The sequence below is a fragment of the Marmota monax genome, unplaced genomic scaffold (genome assembly GCF_021218885.2).
Source record: "Marmota monax isolate L192 unplaced genomic scaffold, Marmota_monax_Labrador192_F-V1.1 WCK01_AAM20220418_F8-fsc00055, whole genome shotgun sequence".
Lineage (NCBI taxonomy): Eukaryota > Metazoa > Chordata > Mammalia > Rodentia > Sciuridae > Marmota > Marmota monax.
The window spans coordinates 4,909,457-4,927,359 of NW_026695205.1; the positions used below are offsets into that span (position 1 = coordinate 4,909,457).

The 17,903-nt window shown below is 37.8% G+C and overlaps 1 protein-coding gene across 6 annotated transcripts in view; it reads right to left on the minus strand.

Moving 5' to 3' along the window:
- Positions 1 to 17,903, minus strand: part of Rabgap1l (RAB GTPase activating protein 1 like) — a 616,206-nt gene that overhangs the window by 176,783 nt on the left and 421,520 nt on the right. For all 6 annotated transcript variants that reach the window (XM_046430137.2, XM_058574417.1, XM_046430139.2 and 3 more), the window contains one exon: positions 8,536 to 8,577. In XM_046430137.2, the coding sequence (XP_046286093.1) occupies positions 8,536 to 8,577 (42 nt within the window). The remainder of the gene's footprint in view (positions 1 to 8,535; positions 8,578 to 17,903) is intronic.

Below are 17,903 nucleotides of genomic sequence, written 5' to 3' on the forward strand. Positions count from 1 at the left end.
CTGGGCACTACCCTGACGGGGTTGCTGGGTTCCTCCAGTGAGTACTGTAACACCACCTTTAGATCCAGCCATGAGGACAGCAGATAATGGTACAGCTCCTGAAGATCAGAACCGGTCTGATGGGCTAACCAAGAAAACTCTGTACTGCCACAAGAAGTCCTGGAAATTCCTATGGACAACTGACTGTGCCACATTGCCATTCTTCCCTTTTCTGAACGTCAGCTTCTGTGGCGCTATATCTTCCCAATTGCTCCTGTACACTGGTGTGAGATGAGCAGATAAGTATTCACAGGACTATGAGGAATAATTCCTGACTTGAAAGACAGGAACACACATTATCCAGAGACCTTTGACTTTGAGCAGATGTAGTACCTGGAGCCTTGGAAAGACTCCCTTGGAAGGGAGAGCATGTTTTTATTTGGGAATACAGGTGATCATAGATACTGCATGGCCAGCAGGGCACACAATGACACTGCTAACCTGTCTAAAAATTTTTTTCCTCCTTTCATACACACAAGAATTTTAACAGGGCACATGGCTACTGAGCTACAGATTATTCTTCCTCGTTACCCTGCATCTGAGTGTGGCCACAGATAAAATTTTTGTCAATGGAACGTGAACAAAAATGATGTGTGCAACTTCCTGTTTTCTTAAAAGAACACTACTTGTCCTCCACTTTTCCATGAAATTTCCCCTTCTTCTGTATTGCAACATGGATGGGGCGTAGACCTAGCTTTAACCACATACATGAGGACAATGTCCTAGGGAATGGTGAAAAAAAGGACCCACATAGAATCGTGTCACTGAGTGATTTCATAGAGCTGAGATATCTGCCTTTTGGAACAAATTCTATTCTCTCTGAACTGAAATCTGTAAGAGAAATATACTATCTTATTTAAACCACTGTATTTCTTATGGTTTCTCTCTTACATACTCCTTGTTTTTTTAAATAGAAACTTTTAAAAAAAGCCTTGTATTACTCAACGTCACAAATAAATTATTTTGTCTGAAATTCATTTACTTTTGCTCAAACTAAATCCCTTAGTCAAAGCAAGGCAACAGGAAAAAAAAAAAAAAGAGCAAGCCTATAGAGTTTTGATTGCAATTCCCGTAAAAGGAACATATTCTAAACTTTTCTCAACATGCATAAACCAAACATCAAATAAGGGCTGAGGATGTAGCTCAACTGGTAGGCTTCCCTCGCATGCACAGGCCCTGGGTTCAATCCCCAACACCACAAACCCCCTTCCCACCCTCTAAAAAAATAAAGTAAAATAAAATCAATTTGTTTATTCTTCCAATGAATTTCCTCTGACTGGTTATACTGTTGTGATAATATCAACTGAGCGTCACTGTTAACTATTAAACTGTCCATACTTTAATGAACAAAAGTAGTCTGTTTGGTGCTAAAAAGCAATACTAGTAACTCTTACAGATAAAAAGGGTCATAAAATCTGACTGAGCAGTAACATCCTTGGACAAAAGACTCCTGGTCATATCTCCCTATGACCAGCTCACACACAGTGATTGGTCAAGAGTAAAACAGTTTGACTACAGCATTAGACGCCCTTCAGGGATGACCTCACATCTTAGAGGTGATGAAAGAGTAGTGGATCAGCATAACTGAAAACTCAAACATTCTAATCAGTCAGAGCAGAGAATTTAATTTTACCATCATTCTTAACAGTGAATTAATTTTGATTAGCCTAAATTCAATTATTTGTTGATATTATGGCTCTTGGTTTCTCTGGCTCTGCTTCCGTTCTATTTAATCAGTGACATTTTTAGATTGGGACAACTATCTTTGGACATGCAGTCTTCACACAACTTGGCTAAAAATCTTCCTTTTCAGTCATAGTAACCTGTCAATATAGATTTGTGAAACCGAGGCTGATTTCACTAGTTTGTCTCTTGCCATAATGTGAAAAGCAATGGACCACTGAGTGAGAGCTAAGTAGGGTGACAACTTCTTCACAGAGTAGTTGTACAGTCACAGGGTTTAACTAACACACACACACACACACACACACTACAGCTTAGGGGTTAAGAACACTGTCTCTGCAGTAAGACAGGCCCACTGTGATGCCGACATGTTATCTGCCTATCAGAATGACTTCAGCCAAGTTTCTTAACCAGTAAGTCACACAATATTAACATTAATAGAGTTACTGTTAAAAAGTTTTGGAGATAGATGATAGTGGCAGTTGCACTGTGATTGCACTTAATGCCACTGAATTGTGTGCTTAAAAGAGTTAAAATAGTAAATTTCATGTGATATATATATATATATATATATATATATATATATATATATATATTTATATTTATTTTATGCCAATGAAAGAAAAAGAAAATAATTAAAGGCCATAAGAATTAGTTTAATGGTGCTTAGTAGAGAACCAGGAACATTACAGGTACTCAGTAAATAATGGGAGTATTATATTTAATGTATTTATTAACTATTTTTAAATTGCATTTGGGAGTTCCTCACAAAATGTAAAGGCTGCACAATTACATCATTATTCATGGCAGCAGCTATTTTTTTTGAGAGCGAGAGAGAAATTTTTTTTAATATTTATTTTTTAGTTTTGGGTGGACACAACATCTTTATTATTTTTATGTGGTGCTGAGGATCGAACCCAGCGCCCCGTGCATGCCAGGCGAGCGTGTTACCACTTGAGCCACATCCCCAGCTCAACTGCTATGTTTTTTACATAGATCCAACACATTACTTCAGTGTCTAAAAAACCTGAAAGAATGATCATAGCACACACCTTGCACAAACACAGAGACACAGGGTAGCAGTTCTCTTAACTTTGGAAAAATGAGCCATTCACATTCAAGCATGATTCTAAAGAGGCTTTTAAATTTGATTGAAAACAATTTTCTGGGTTTATTCTTCTTTTCTTTCTTTTTTTGGCAGTACTGAGTATTGAACCTAGGGAAGCTTTATCACTGAGCTAAATCCCCTATATCTCCAGTACTTTTTTGTTTTTTATTTTAAGACAGGGCCTTGCCACATTGCCCAAACTGGCCTCAAACTTGTAATGCTCTTGTCTCAGCCTCCCAAATGGCTGAGTATAGATGTGCACCACCATGCCTGGTTATTAGCATTTATTTTTAGATGTAATAAATATTCCTTTGCTCCTAATTTTATTCCTTTATAAACTCTATTTTAGTAACACAGACAAAGATAAATTCAACCAAGACTTGAACAAATATGCTAACTATAATTCTTTTCTATTTATTAAAAGACTGAGATAGTTGTATAAGACACACAGCTCACAAGTCCATACACTCATACATATATACATATATACACATACATATATACATATATATGTACAGATAGCACAGATCAACACAAAATGTATGACAGAAATTACTATGATGATGGAAAATACTTTCTTATTCCTTTATTTATAAATGAGGAAAGTAAGTGTTAAAGGTTAGATGATCTGATTACGGTCTCACAGTAAGCTGACTAGAGAAATGTAACCGCAGCCTGCAGAGCCTCAAACGCACCACGCAAAGGACTTGCCCCTGTGTCTCTATTCTTTCGCATGTATTTCACCTGCCTGAAATTCCTTTCTCCGTTTAGTTGCCCTCTTTGGAAAATCTTCCCTGGTTTTCCCAGAATGAAAATGGCACCCTGCCTTTTGGCTTCTGAAGCACCCCTTTAAGCCCCAGGACCAATCCCACTGAATCCTATCCACCTTTCTTCCTTCTCCTTTAGGTCCAGGACAACTGCAGGACATCAAATGTGGTCTCTGTATCCCCACACCCAGCCCAGAACCTGGAAACAGGAGGCACTCTCAGAACATCTGTTGAGTAAGTAAACCAATCAACCAACCAACACAGTCTTCTCCAAAGGCAGGCAGGAAAGGTGGGGTCAAGGACACAGGTGGGAAGTCAGCCTTGGAGTGAATGCAGAACACACCTTTGCTAAAGGCAGGAGCAAAGCAGAGGAGGATGAGGATAAAGATTTTTAAGAAAGGCAATGAAACCTTGAATGAGTTCATGCTGAGTGCTTATTTTGATCATAAAAACAGGGCAAAGAGGACATCAGATTATTATTCTCATCTATGTCAAATGACCTTATGCTTCTTAAGGTACATTAACTTCAAAATAATTACTGACTACCTGGAACATGATGTGTTTATTCAGCTATCTTTTGTTCCTGGAGTTCTGGACTGTCTCATGAGAAACAAATAATGAGAAATTGCTTCAACAAATTTAGGTATGATTTAACATATGCATTGGTACTGTGATGGTAGATTTTTAATATAGACCTCTAACTCATTAAATACACCATTTCTGAAACTTTAAACTTTCTTGAGTATTCACTATAGAGAACTAGAAGCCCTGCATTTGCGTTGGCTTTAGCATTTACTAGACAGCGCCTGAAACTAACCTATTATCAAACTGAAGGGGCACCAGAGCAAGGCTAAAAACAAACAACTCAGACAACAAATGATGTTGGGGCAGGAACCAGAAGACAGGAAGTCCAAGTCACAGAACTCTAGGTGCACCCTGGGACAAACCATTTCCACAATATCGAGGAGTGGAGTTTTACTGCCACCAACAGGACAGCAGGCATTCTTCAGGCTAGTATAAAACTGTGCAGAAACCATCTCCAAACAGATTCTGTTCAGGTCTTCAGACTTCTAACCTGGTCGTTGACTGCAGAAATGACATCCCTAACTTTAGTCCTTCCTTATGTCACCATCTGCAAGCACAGAAACTAGACCTTTGAGCTCAGTGGGCGTGTCAGACGCCAAGGGAGCTAATGTTCCCTTTCCAGTCTCAGGTATGTGGTTTTCCACTTCCCCTTTTGCCCTGCGGGACCCCAAGTCCTGCAGGGACAGTGGCAGGTGGAGACGCTAGAGCCCAAGTTAGTCCTTCTTTTCCATGATGGCAGAGAAGGAAGGGGGAGTCGTCCCTCGGAAGGACAAGGAAACACTTACCTAATCAGCCTGCTGCTAAACAAATAACTGGTTTTTCAACTCTAATAAATAGGTCCTAATTCTGGATTGTTATTATTTTTTGATTCTCTGTGAAGCTTCTTTTCTCCATTCCTCTTCTCCCCGTTTGTGAACCACCCCCCCACCCCAAAAAAAAAAAAAGCTGAACACTGAAGTAAATGGAATGGACAGGACAATTTTGAGGGGAAAAAATTCAAAAGTAAGCAAACAAATATGATATGCACAAAATATCTTTAAAAAAATAATAAAGTGCTGTATAATAAAGTTTCCCATGAGCCACTCCGAATCACGGTAATGACAAATTAAAAAACTGCACAGGAAGCTTTCTCAGACTATGGAAAAGGCTTTCTACTCCTCATGTGAGGCAATTTGATCCTTAGTAAACAGAGGTGGTCAGACTATGGCCAACTGTGGCAGCAGAGAGTCATGGCCACAGCGGTGGCCATGGCAATCCAGAAATGGAGTGTGAGGAACGAATTTTCCTGAAAGAAGGCAAACGCGATGAGGAACGAGATGGGATTTTGCTGCGGCCACTTCTAGAAAGTGAGCCCCCTAGATTAGACAGGAAGGAGTCAAATTACCTCTGTAGGAGAACATAGCTCAATATAATCTGCATACACACAGGTTATATCCTAAGATCCCCCCACATGTAAAATGACTAAAAATGAGTTCAGCAAGGTTGTGGAATACAAGACCAATTTAGAAAGAGCAAATTCATTTTTAGATATTAGCAATTAAGAAGAAAAGTTAGATTAAGAAAATAATCCCATTCACAATAGCATCAACAAAATATTTCAAAACAAATTTAAAAAGAAGGGCAAGTCTTTTGTACACTGAAAACTATAAATATTATGGAGAGAAATTAAAGACCTAAATAAATGAGAACTTTCTGTTTTCATAGATTGGAAGACTCAATATTAAGGTGGCACATTCCTCAACTGATTGAGAGATTGAATGCAATCCCTATTAAGGGATTCTACTGTCATATACATTCTGTTAAGATTCTACTGTCATATACATTCTGTTATTCTTTCTGCCAGGTGGGGACAATCAGATCAATGACATATACTTCAATTTAGCCCTATATATACAGTCTCCATGAAGAGTCAGTTTCAGGATTTATACAAAGCAGATAAAAAATATCAGTCACTACTGGTGAAAAACACTCTCCTTCTATCTTTTCTAACTAGCCAAATTCTCAGAGATGATGTTTGAAGACTGCCTAAATATTGCTAAAGATATAAAAAGCTTTTCTGCACAGTGACCAAAGAATGACCTCTGCCCAACCACGTCTAGGTTAACAAGCTCAGAAATAAATGGCCATAATACAGAAAAGTAAACATGTTAACCAGGAAGACAATTAACATCTATAGTATTGGGCTGACAAATAAAGTTCTGATATCCACAGGGGTAGGCCTGGGTTACCTAAAAGACTAATGAGCATGTGTTGAAAACACCAGTGGACAGGCCACCAAAAGTATGGGAAAGGTAACTTGGGAAAGATGAAATGTCCAAGACTTAAAAAGAAAATTAGATATGATAGGAAAATCAGAACTTTGTTGAACTTCCTTATACTTGTTTAGAATGTAGTATTGCATTTAGTCTGAATTACATAATGCTTTAATTGATTAAGTCTATAAAGGTCTTATTCTAGCCCTGTCTGTTGAGAGGACACGTTGGAAAGTGATTTGTTTTGGTTTTGGTTTTGGTACTGGTGACTGAACCCAGGGGCTCTTCACCACTAAGCCACATCCCCAGCCCTTTTTAAAATTTTTAAAAAATATTTTTAGTTGTAGATGGACACAATACCTTTATTTTATTTATTTATTTTTATGTGTTGCTGAGAATCGAACCCACTGCCTCAACATGCTAGGCAAGTGCTCTACCAATAAGCTACAACACCAGCCTCCTTTGTTAAATTTTTTATTTTAAGATAGGGTCTCATTAAGCAGCTTAGGGCCTCATTAAGTTGCTGAGGCTGGCCTCAAATTTGCAATGCTTCTGGCTCAGCCTCCCAAGCAGCTAGGATTACAGGAATGTGCCATCACCCCCAACTAAGTGGTTTTGATTTATTTTAATGACAAAAATTCAAGGTCAAGATTCATGACTTCATTAAAAGATAAAAGCAAATATGTTTGTGTTATTTTATTTAAAATAAAATTTCAAATATCTTTTCTAACTTCTATAGTAATTTTGGCATAAAAATTGTCCATATACACTGGGTGCAGTGGTGCACACCTTTAATCCCAGTAGCTCAGGAGGATCATGAATTTAAAGCCAGCCTTAGCAAAGGCAAGGTGCTAAGCAACTCAGTAAGACCCTGTCTCTAATAAAATACAAAATTGAGCTGGGGATGTAGCTCAGTGGTTTAGTGCTCCTGAGCTCAATCCCTGGTACCACGCACTGCCCCCGCAAAAGAACTGTCCATATACAAACATAAAATGATTTAATGAAAAAAGCACATTTTATGAACTTCACAAAAAGCATGTGCTTGTGAATCACAAGCAGCAATCTGCTTCTAGAGTTTCAGAGGACCCATGTTATTTCATGCTTTGTTTAGAATCAAGGTGTGTAGAGGTTATCTATCAAAGCTCTCTAACTCTGTCAAGAAACCCTCCCAAGAAAACTTTTGAGGGATTCCAAATAATAATGGTGGATCTAGGAACATATTCTAAGTACTTCGTAAATGACAATATTAATCATTATCATGACAGCTAACATTTATTAGGCAGTAAGATTTTCTAGACATTATATAAAGAACTTTTATATACTACCTGAATTATTATAACAATGCCATAAATTAATTTTTATTATTATTTCAAAACCCAGGTTCGGAGCACTTAGAGTAATTTGCCCAAGGTCATCCAACAGGACTGAAATTAGAACCAAATCTGCCAGAGTCCGATTCAACCACCATCTGACTCAGGGAAAGGATAAGCCTGAGCCTTTATGAACAAGGCAATTATAGCCTTCAACAGCAGGATGCCATCTTTGTCTGGGTTATTTTCATCAACTCTGCAGCAAACATCTTGCTGTTACCACACTATTAAGGCTGTATTAATATGTTGATATAAAATCCAACAAGGTAATTTTATAGAATTCTAAAACATCTTATAAATTTCCAGCTATCAGGGAAAGAACTGCAAAGTGAAATGTAGCCATTTCTTTCTAAGTCAGTGCATTATAGAATCCTTTTAATAATTCAATTATATGTTTAGGTACTCCAGGGATGTAATTATGGAAAGAAGTATTTTAAGAAAAAACCCTTTCTTCATTTTGACAGAAAACATGTTTTAACTTTCAAATTTCTCACATTATCCAACTCATATAAGGGAAAGCATCTTTTAGGTTATAGGATTAGATAGATTATAGGAAAACTAAACTCAAAACGCACAGCAATAAAAAAGGATGAGAAGGAGGGAGGATCCGAGTTTCCTAGAGAAGCCATCTTCCTCTAGGTACAAGAACCTAGAATGACTCAAAGGCTTATTCCAGTTTCAAACGCAAAGAGCTAAGGTAGTTTGATAATTTAAGACTGAAACAAACTTACCTTTAGGAGAGCCAAGGCAACATGAAAGATTATGTTCAAACCCTGAAAGATAAAAGGGACAGTGAAAATCAATACTATCACACCTACAACTGTTTTATTAAGTACTACCCAAGACTTCCATACATCATTAATAAAATTCCTGATTGCTTTAATCTTCACATACAATACTAATTAAACCATAAGATTTTTTGAAAAGGTATTTTGCCCCTCTGAGATTCATAGTGAAAAATTTACATGCTATTTAATTAATATTCATATAAAATTAATATTTTTCTTCTATCTACTTCTGGGTTATTTGTCTGTGGCTAAGTGTTGCAAAAGTCAAGTTCCTTGCTCAAGATGGCAAAAATAACACAGAAGTCTAAAACCATTAATTGAAATTCCTAATCCTAGTTCAGACATCTGGGTGACAGAGTTAAACTGCCAGTGACCGATAAAACCAAGCCAGTGCATGCTCCTGATGCTCTCGGGATTTCCAACACGGTCCTTAGTGTTGTGTTGTTGTCCTAGTGCTTTCTTTGAAGTGCAAAAACTAGAGGTGGAAATCAGGGGCTATCAGCCAGACTTCCTTTTCCTTTTCTTTACTAAAAAGCCAGAGCACTATTTCAGTAGGGATAAACTAAATAGCCTCTGGGGAAGAAACACTGGAGCTGAGGTCTGGGCTCAGCCTAAAGACTGAAGGAGATGTTGAGCAGTTACATTTAAGAGACAGGGAACCTTACACAGTTAAGGTGACAGAATCAGAAACAGGCTGCCGGGAAAGGTGCTGTTTTCTCACCATGTAAGTCATCACACATGAGAAGAAAGATCTTTCAAGTGTGAGCTGATAGCTTCCAAAACTATAGGATTCATTCAGTGTGTTCTCTTCACCGTGGTGACAAATACCACCTATGCCTTTTGGATACGGAGCTGTACCAAACATATTATGAAATAATAAACCATGCCTTTTGTATCCAAAATCAGAAATGATGATTAGGATTGGATCCCAGAGTGCATTCCTGCTATGATTTGCTAAGGTAGCCTTTCGTATTCAACTAAAACTATGACACAATGTAGAAAGGGTGAATGATGAGCACAAAACATTTGGTTGGCTAAGCTACAAAGTTAAACTAAAGGTTTTGATTTTGGGATTACTCAGTCAATTCTTTAAGAAACAAAAAATGGTAGGAAGTAAGTATAACCAGGACAGGAAACAAAAACAAATTGACATAGTTCATTATCATACCAAATGATGATTCTAGACCTGCTGTGATTATAAGCTGCCAGTTAGAAAAAAGAAAGAAGACTATTCTAGATCAAGAAACTTGGGTTATAATTAAGCAAAATTGTTCTCACCCACTAGCTGATGCCCACCTGCCAAATCTTTTTGTTGTTGTTGTTGTTGGTTCAAAAGAATTCATTTTGACATAATTTTAAAAGCAAGGAATATAATTTGTCCGAATTCAGTCCCCAGGTCTTCCCCTTCCCCTCCCTTCCTCCTACTCCCTGTTCCTGGTCCCTCTGCTCTACTAGTCTATCTGCTATTTACGTATAACTTATTGGTCTATCTGCTATTTACTTATATATTTTTTTTAAATTAGAGTCTTGTTGGATGTATATGATGGTGAGATTCACTGTTAGGTCAGATTCATTCGACCGTCTTTTCCTACGCCATTCCTTTTTCCTTCCCTTAATTTCCCTTTGTCCATTGTACTAATGGTTCTTCTATCCTTTTTTTAGAACAAATCTTATTTTGCATTAGCTTCCACATATCCGAGAAAATATGTGACTTTTGACTTCTGGGGGCTGGCCTATTTCACTTAGCACGACAGTCTCCAGTTCCATCCATTTACTGTCAAATGCTATAATATCATTATTTTTTATGGCTGAGTAATAATCCGTTGTGTATATATATAGCACATTTTCTTTATCCATTCATCTGTTGAAGGGCACTTAGGTTGGCTCCATAGCTTGACTATTGTGAATTGTGCTGATATAAACACTGAAGTGGCTGCAACACTATAGCATGCTGCTTTTAAATCTTTTGAATATATACTGAGGAGTGGGATAACTAGGTCAAATGAAAGTTCCAGTCCTAGTTTTTTGAAGCATCTCCATACTCCTTTCCAGAGTGTTTGCACTAATTTTCAGTCCCACCAATAATGTATGAGTGTACCTTTTTCCCTGTAGCCTCACCAACATTTATTGTTCTTTGTAGTCTTGACAATTGCCATTCTGACTGGAGTGAAGTGGAATCTCAGTATGGTTTTAATTTGCATTTCCCTAATTGCTACAGGTTTTATTTCATACATTTGTTGACCATTCATATTTCTACTTTTGAGAAATGTCTGTTTAGTTCTTTGCCCATTTATCGATCAGGTTATTTGGTTTTCTGGTGTTAAGTTTTTGAATTCTTTGTGTATCCTGAATATCAATGCCCTATCTGAGGAGCAGCACCTGCCAAATCTTGCAGGACAAGATAAAGAAGACCTGCTCCCCTGCTCCCCAGTCCTTCTATCCCATATCACACTGCAAGGCAGCAATAACTTCTCACAACCAGTGTTTGTCAACCTGCCACCAGGACTAGATCCAACAAGTTTCTTAAGTTGATACTCAAAATGTAAGCCTCTCTTGTCTCCAGTTCTCTAATCTTCATACTGCGCTGGTCTCCCCTGCTACACGAGGTTTCTACTTCTCCTTTCCTTTCCAAATCCTTGCATGCTCCTCTTTGGGAACTCCTGCACATTCACCAACTCTGCCGTTCTTCTCCACATTCCCCCCACCTCCTAGCTTCCATTGCAGCAGCGAAATCTATGATTCTCATAGACTGTACTATGATTCTTGTTTTTCAAAATGACTGTGATAAGCCCAAGATTATATATGTATTCAGTAGCCAGGATCACCCCACAAGTCTCCTGATGTTCATTTTCACCAAATAATGCTGGTGTGATACATATAGGAAGTGTTTAGCTAGTCTAAATTTTCTGTGGTTGATTCTTTTTCCTGTGTACTCAACTAGACCAATTTATGGAATTATCCTCAAAATACAGTAAGAGCCTCTTTTCTTCAATTATCTCAGAATCAAATTATGATGTAACTAAGCCTTGAAAAAGAAACAAGAAAGTTTAAATGTCTTAAAAACTTAAGATCTCTAAATATTGAAAACAACTCTCACCAACCCCAAGATAAAATATTTTTTTGGATTTTATTTTATATGTACTTCTAATCAGTTTGGCGATAAGATTCTAGAGTTTATAGATAGTAGAAGTAGCAAGCTACAAAACAAAGTATGTGAGCCAAAATAAACTTTCTCTCTATTAGTGGTGTCAAGTATTAGTTTTAATAATGGAAAGCTACTAACACAGCGAATAAATCACTTTTTTGGGTCTCCCTTAATGTGTCCTCTAATTTCTAAAGGATGAAAATGATTCCTTCCACTTAAAGACAAGTAAATTTTCAGAGTGGACAATAGAGAGAGAGCAAAAATGTGACTCCTACCAAAACCAGATTCTATCATTTGTCTCCATATTAAAAACACTCACAAAAAGGAGCTGATTGAACATGAGGCAATAAAAATCCAGCTCGCTGTGGAAAGAAAGGGTCACCACCTTCCTCCAGTGACAATACATTGAGATCAGCAAGAAGCAGTGGTTCCTTAACTGATCTGGATATTGCTGTGTCAAAATTCAGTCGCAGTCCTGGCAACATCTTTGCTTTTAAGAACACCTACAAGTAATTGCCCCAAATTGAATAATTGCTCCAAAGTGAAGATCACACTGTTCCTTGGTAGGCCAACTATTGAGCACCCACCCTCCTGCATAAATAAAGGTTGACAGCTGAGCACTCACTGAAACAAAGACACCGAACATCTTGGCTCTGATGAGCAGGCACTCGTGGGTTCAGAGGGAGCTGACAGATTATGTGAAAAGCTGTCAAAAAGCTGTACTGACGGCACTGAGAGCAAACTATGCAAAGGTAGTGTCAAAAGTGCCAGATGCACATCAGCACTTGGCTCCTTAGGGTTAAAGTGACAGGGAAATAAATAGTATGCAGAAGTGGAGATCAACAGGCAGCAAGAGATGATCTAATCCAAAGTGGCCAAGGTGGACGGGACAGCCCAGACGAAGCCAGAGGGCTTGGTGTGCCAACCTTTCTGACCATCCCAAGTGGTATATACCACCCAGGAAAGGGTGTGATTAAATTAGACAGCGTATAACTCTGCATTTGGTAAGTACTGATAAATGCTAGCAATCACTATTAAATCATGTACTGATTGCCTACTATCTCCAACATTTTATGTTTTTCCCACTCAAACCTCTCTACCACTCGTCATCATCTTAGAGATGAGAGACAGGCTTAGAGATATCACAACTGTTACAAAGTGATAAAGCCAGCATTAGAATTTAGTTTTCGGTCAGACGAAAATAAATTCATGCTCTGTTTACTAATTTTATCTCAGATGTTTATAGTCAGTGAGACTTATAGATATATCTGTGATAGATTAAAGATGGTCACAATTCTTTGACACTTTTCCCACTGAGAGGCTGGGTCTCTGCCCTCTCTTCTGAATCTGGACAACTATACCACTGCTATGACAGACAGAATGTGATGGAAGTGACACCATGCCAATGTATGGGCCCAGTCCTTCAGAGACTGACAGCTCCCATGTCCCCATCTGATGGCATAATCACTCTTGGAAGCCAGCCACCATGAAAGAAGCACAACTACACTTAGACCCTCGTGCTCCAAAAAGCCAGAAAGCCTCTAGGGCACCTGGAGGACCAGATGTCACTGACAGAAGAAAAACCAAGGATCACCAGGGCGCTGCGCATGTGAATCAAGTCATCTGGCAGTGAATCAGGTTGTCCAACCAATGTCATGTAGATCAAAGGGGAACCCTGCAGTCAAACCCTTTCCAATTCCCAACTCAAAGAAAACAAACAGCTCTTTTTATTTTTTTTTCACTTTGAAATAATTTTAGATTTAGAGAAAATTCCCCCAAATATCTGACATTTTACATAACCACAGTTCAATAACCAAAACCAAGAGCTCAGTATGAAACTGTTGTCAAATGCACAACTTATATCCTCTGAATTTAGTCGTTGTGTCTCCTTGGTCTCCTGTAATCTGCGACAATCTTCAAACTTTTTCTTACATGTTCTTGACATTTTTGAAGAGTACTGGATAATTATTTTGTAGGATGTCCCTAAATTTGATTTGTCTGATGATGTTTCTTTGTGAGTGAATTCAATAGCATAGAAGTATACATACAGTGTTCTTCTCAGTGAATGCTATCAGGAGGTGACATAACATCAGTATGTCTAACCATACAATCACTGCTTTTTGGTGTGTGTGGAGGATGTTATTTACTTATTTGGGTGCTCAGGATTGAACCAGGGTCTTGTGCAGAATCACTGTCTTAAAGTCACTCAGTTTGGGTGTATTTGTTATGTATAACAAATGACAGGTCACCAGAATAGAATCCTATTGGCTTCTCTTTGATAAACTTCCTCCTCTATGATCTCTAAGAAATATATTTTTTAAAAGAACAGGAAAATCACAGATAATTGCCATATAAGGAAGCAAATATTAGCTGCTCTTAAATATATGTTCTATAGCAAGAATACTGTCACAAGTTAGCTAAAGGATCTTTATTCATTCAAACTGTTTGAAGTTCAACCTGTTAGGATGGCTGAATCCTAGAATTTGATGGGAGTGACCAGAAAAACAATGTGATTTGAGTTTGGAGGCTTTTTTTCTTTATGCCCACTAGAGGTCAGGAGTGTAGCACTGAAAAATCAAGCAAGAGTTTTTTTTTTTTTTTTAAAAGGATTTTGAGAGATGCTTCTAAAGGCGATTTTAAATTGCCCTTATGTCCACTACTTCCTTACTAATATAAAATATACAAAAAACCTAGATGATTTCCACACTCCTTTCCCCTCACTTTTATTATATATTTCCATTTTTATTATAGCTTTTTTATTAAACTTTTTTTTTTTCATAAACTAGTAGTGAATATTAAAGAGTTTAAGAATGGAGAGGGATGAGCACTAACTGGGAAGAGACCCCTTTCCCTGCTGCAGGTGGGGATTTCATAGTGGTCCCCACTCCCCACCAACTCTTGATCTTGTGGTTGTGGGAAGAGGAAAAAATAGCTGCTTCCCAGGGAATTCTCGCAGATCACATCCTATACCTCCAGACCTCACCGCGCATGCCCTTTATGCTTGGCAACCCTTCCCTCCACTTGATTACCCCGGCTCTTCTCTATTATGAGCTCAGATGTCAACGCCTCTGCAGAAGCTTTCCTGGCCTTCCGTGGCTGGCACAGATTCCCTTGTTAGTGCTCTTGAAAGCCACCCTGCCCATACCCCAGCACCCATCCTCCAGCACCCATCCTGTGGGTGCTGCCTCTGGTTCCCTTAAATTGTGTGAGGACAAATACTGCCAGTGCCTTTATTGGTATATTCCCATCACTCACAGTAGATACTTGATGTTAGTTAAATGAATGTATGAAATTAATAGAGTTGTTTAGAACAAGAAAATGGACTTTTAATGAGAATTTAAGATTATGAAATACTGATCAAAGTAATTTCTCCTTATAGTTTCTTGATATTAATGTCATTTTTTTTTTGAATTGCTGAGCCTCCTTTTCAGATTGTTTAGTAATACATGTTACCATACCACCCTAATATGATATCAGATTTTATTTGAATTATGCAAAAAAACCCTCATAAAGTGCTAAAGATATTAAGGTAATATTTATGCATTTTAAAATGAATACATATTATTCTATGAGAAAAACAATGATTAATAGAAAGATGAAAGTTGGGATATACTGCAGACTAGTTTTTATATGTCCTATCAGATTACTTGACAGTGTTATGGGCCAGGAGGTATGAGCAAACAGACTCCATTTTACCCTGAGACTCCATCTGACGTAAGAAATGCTTCTTCATGGGAAAACCTGGCCTCTGTACCTACAAACAGTTGCTTAGCACAGCATATTGGCAACACACAATGGCAAAACTGTTCCTTCTAGTCTCATACACTGTACTTGTGCAATGTGCCCTAATCACATAGAATGTTAATGTTTGTCTGGCCTTTAGTAATCATTCTTTAAATTGTACTCACCTAGGGTCGTTTTGACCCACTTCCCCTTCTGCTTATGATTTTAGATCTCATGATTTTTGTTTATGGTCTTGAATCATAGCAACAGCTATTTATGATTAATGTACTGACATGCTTTACTTGTGATATAAATATTTGCTCTAACCTTGGAGGGGGTTGAAGGATGTAGACTTGCAGTCTGCCCCTTGGCCCACCAGCAGGTGAATCTGGACCACCAGCTGGTGAATAAATGTTTCATGTCCTGTTTCAAGACTGAGCAGGTGATTTACTGCAATCTCACCATAACAGCAGCAGCAAAAAAATGCTGAGTGATTATATGGATAGCTGTTGAAAATAGGAGGGCTGTATCAAATTTCCTGTGCATCTTCACTGATCTGTGTCTATGTGTACACGTGCCATTCTACTTTAATGGGAAGCTGTGCAACTGCTTACTTGAAAGCTAAAATGAGTTAAGCTTAACAAAAATATGAACAGAAGATGTGAATGGGATAACTTTATTTTTAGTACTAGGGATGGAATCCAGGGTCTCATGCATGTTAGTTAAGTGTTCCACCACTGAGTTACATCCCTAGCCCTGAATGTGATAAAATTTTGAGATATTAATGATGAGGAAAAAATAGCATATGGTGAAACATAAACAATACAACAAACTCAGTAGATTAATTTTGTAAAACTGGTCATAGAAGAGATTTCAGAGAAAACAAGCTATCAATATTATTTTCTTGAAAATTCATATTTGATCAATAACAAATGTGTTCCCAAATTTTAACATAAATACATACTACTTGATTTCTCAGAAAGCATATTTCTTACTGAAAGAGCCAACCACACAATGCTTTAGAAACTGTTAATAATTATTTCAATCTGAAAATTTAATCAGACTAAAAATGTTTATAAAATACATCAGAAATGAGACAAACTCCTAAATCTAACAACATATTCCGTTGAGTATTTTGATTTTTTCCCACAGTACCAATATTTAGATTTTAGCAAAGGTCTTATTTCTATAGCTTTTGATGTTTCTACTCAGGCAAAAAGTACAAGCATAATTTAAGAGCATACTTTCTTCATTCAACTTAACCATTCACACATCAGGGAAATGTAAAATCAACACCCTCTGGCCAGCGGGCTATAAGAAATATCCACTCCCACTGGGTGCAGTGGCACACACCTGTGGGGCTGGGAGGCTGAGGCAGGAGGATCATGAATTCAAAGCCAGCCTCAGCAAAAGCAAGGCACTAAGCAACTCAGTGAGACCCTGTCTCTAAATAAAATATAAAACAGGGCTGGGGATGTAGCTCATTGGTCAAATGCCCCTGAGTTCAATCCCTGGTACAAAAAAGAAAAGAAAAGAAAAGAAAGAACAGAAAAGAAAGCAAAAAATAAATGAGCTTCCAGTAAATTTTCATAATTTATGTAGCAAGCCATTTGCCAGTAGTAATTAGCTATCATGGAACAAAATATCCATGACTTTCGGTACCATGAAGTATACAAGTCAGTCAGTTAATAGCTTCAGTATGTAATTCAGGACATTCAGCACACTCATGTTTAATTATGAAATGGATGAGAAAGCGTGTTACTTTATTAGGAACTGATGGAGAGAAAGGTATCTATCTAAGAGAAGCAGGTAATTAAATCACTCATACTCTTAAGTTCTTTCCCAAGAAGCCCTGTCCTCACATCAAAAAATTAAACTGGAAATCACAGATCTACCTACTGTAGTAAAGACGAGATAGCCCTGTTTACAAAAACATGGCAGAATTAGTTCAGTTAATTGGTCTGAGATCTATTACACACACACACACACACCCCACACCACACCAAGTTAAAAGTAAGAGCTATAACAAAGTAAAGACACCTAATTATCAACGGGTGCCCTAACAACTGGAATACTGCAGTTGTTGCAAAAATTCTATAATTGTTAAGAAAGGCTCTAGAAGTCCTGTCAAATCCATTGCCATAGAAGCATAGTAAATTAAGCCTCATATTAAACAGTATGGCAGTTCTCTGTAGGAATTCATTAATACTATACTCTAAGCCAAAACTTTTAGAAGACAAATATCACAGTTCAATTTCTGCCTCCTATGGTCTTAAGTGAGTATCTCAACCTCTCTGTGCATAAGATTCCTAAACAATAAAATGAAGAGCACTGTTTCAGTATCACAAAAGGGATTTATTAAAAGTTCAGCAAGTCCAAGATGGGCATTCCTCCCACCCCACCTGCAGTCTATCTAATAATAAAGCAAGCTTTAGGAACCACT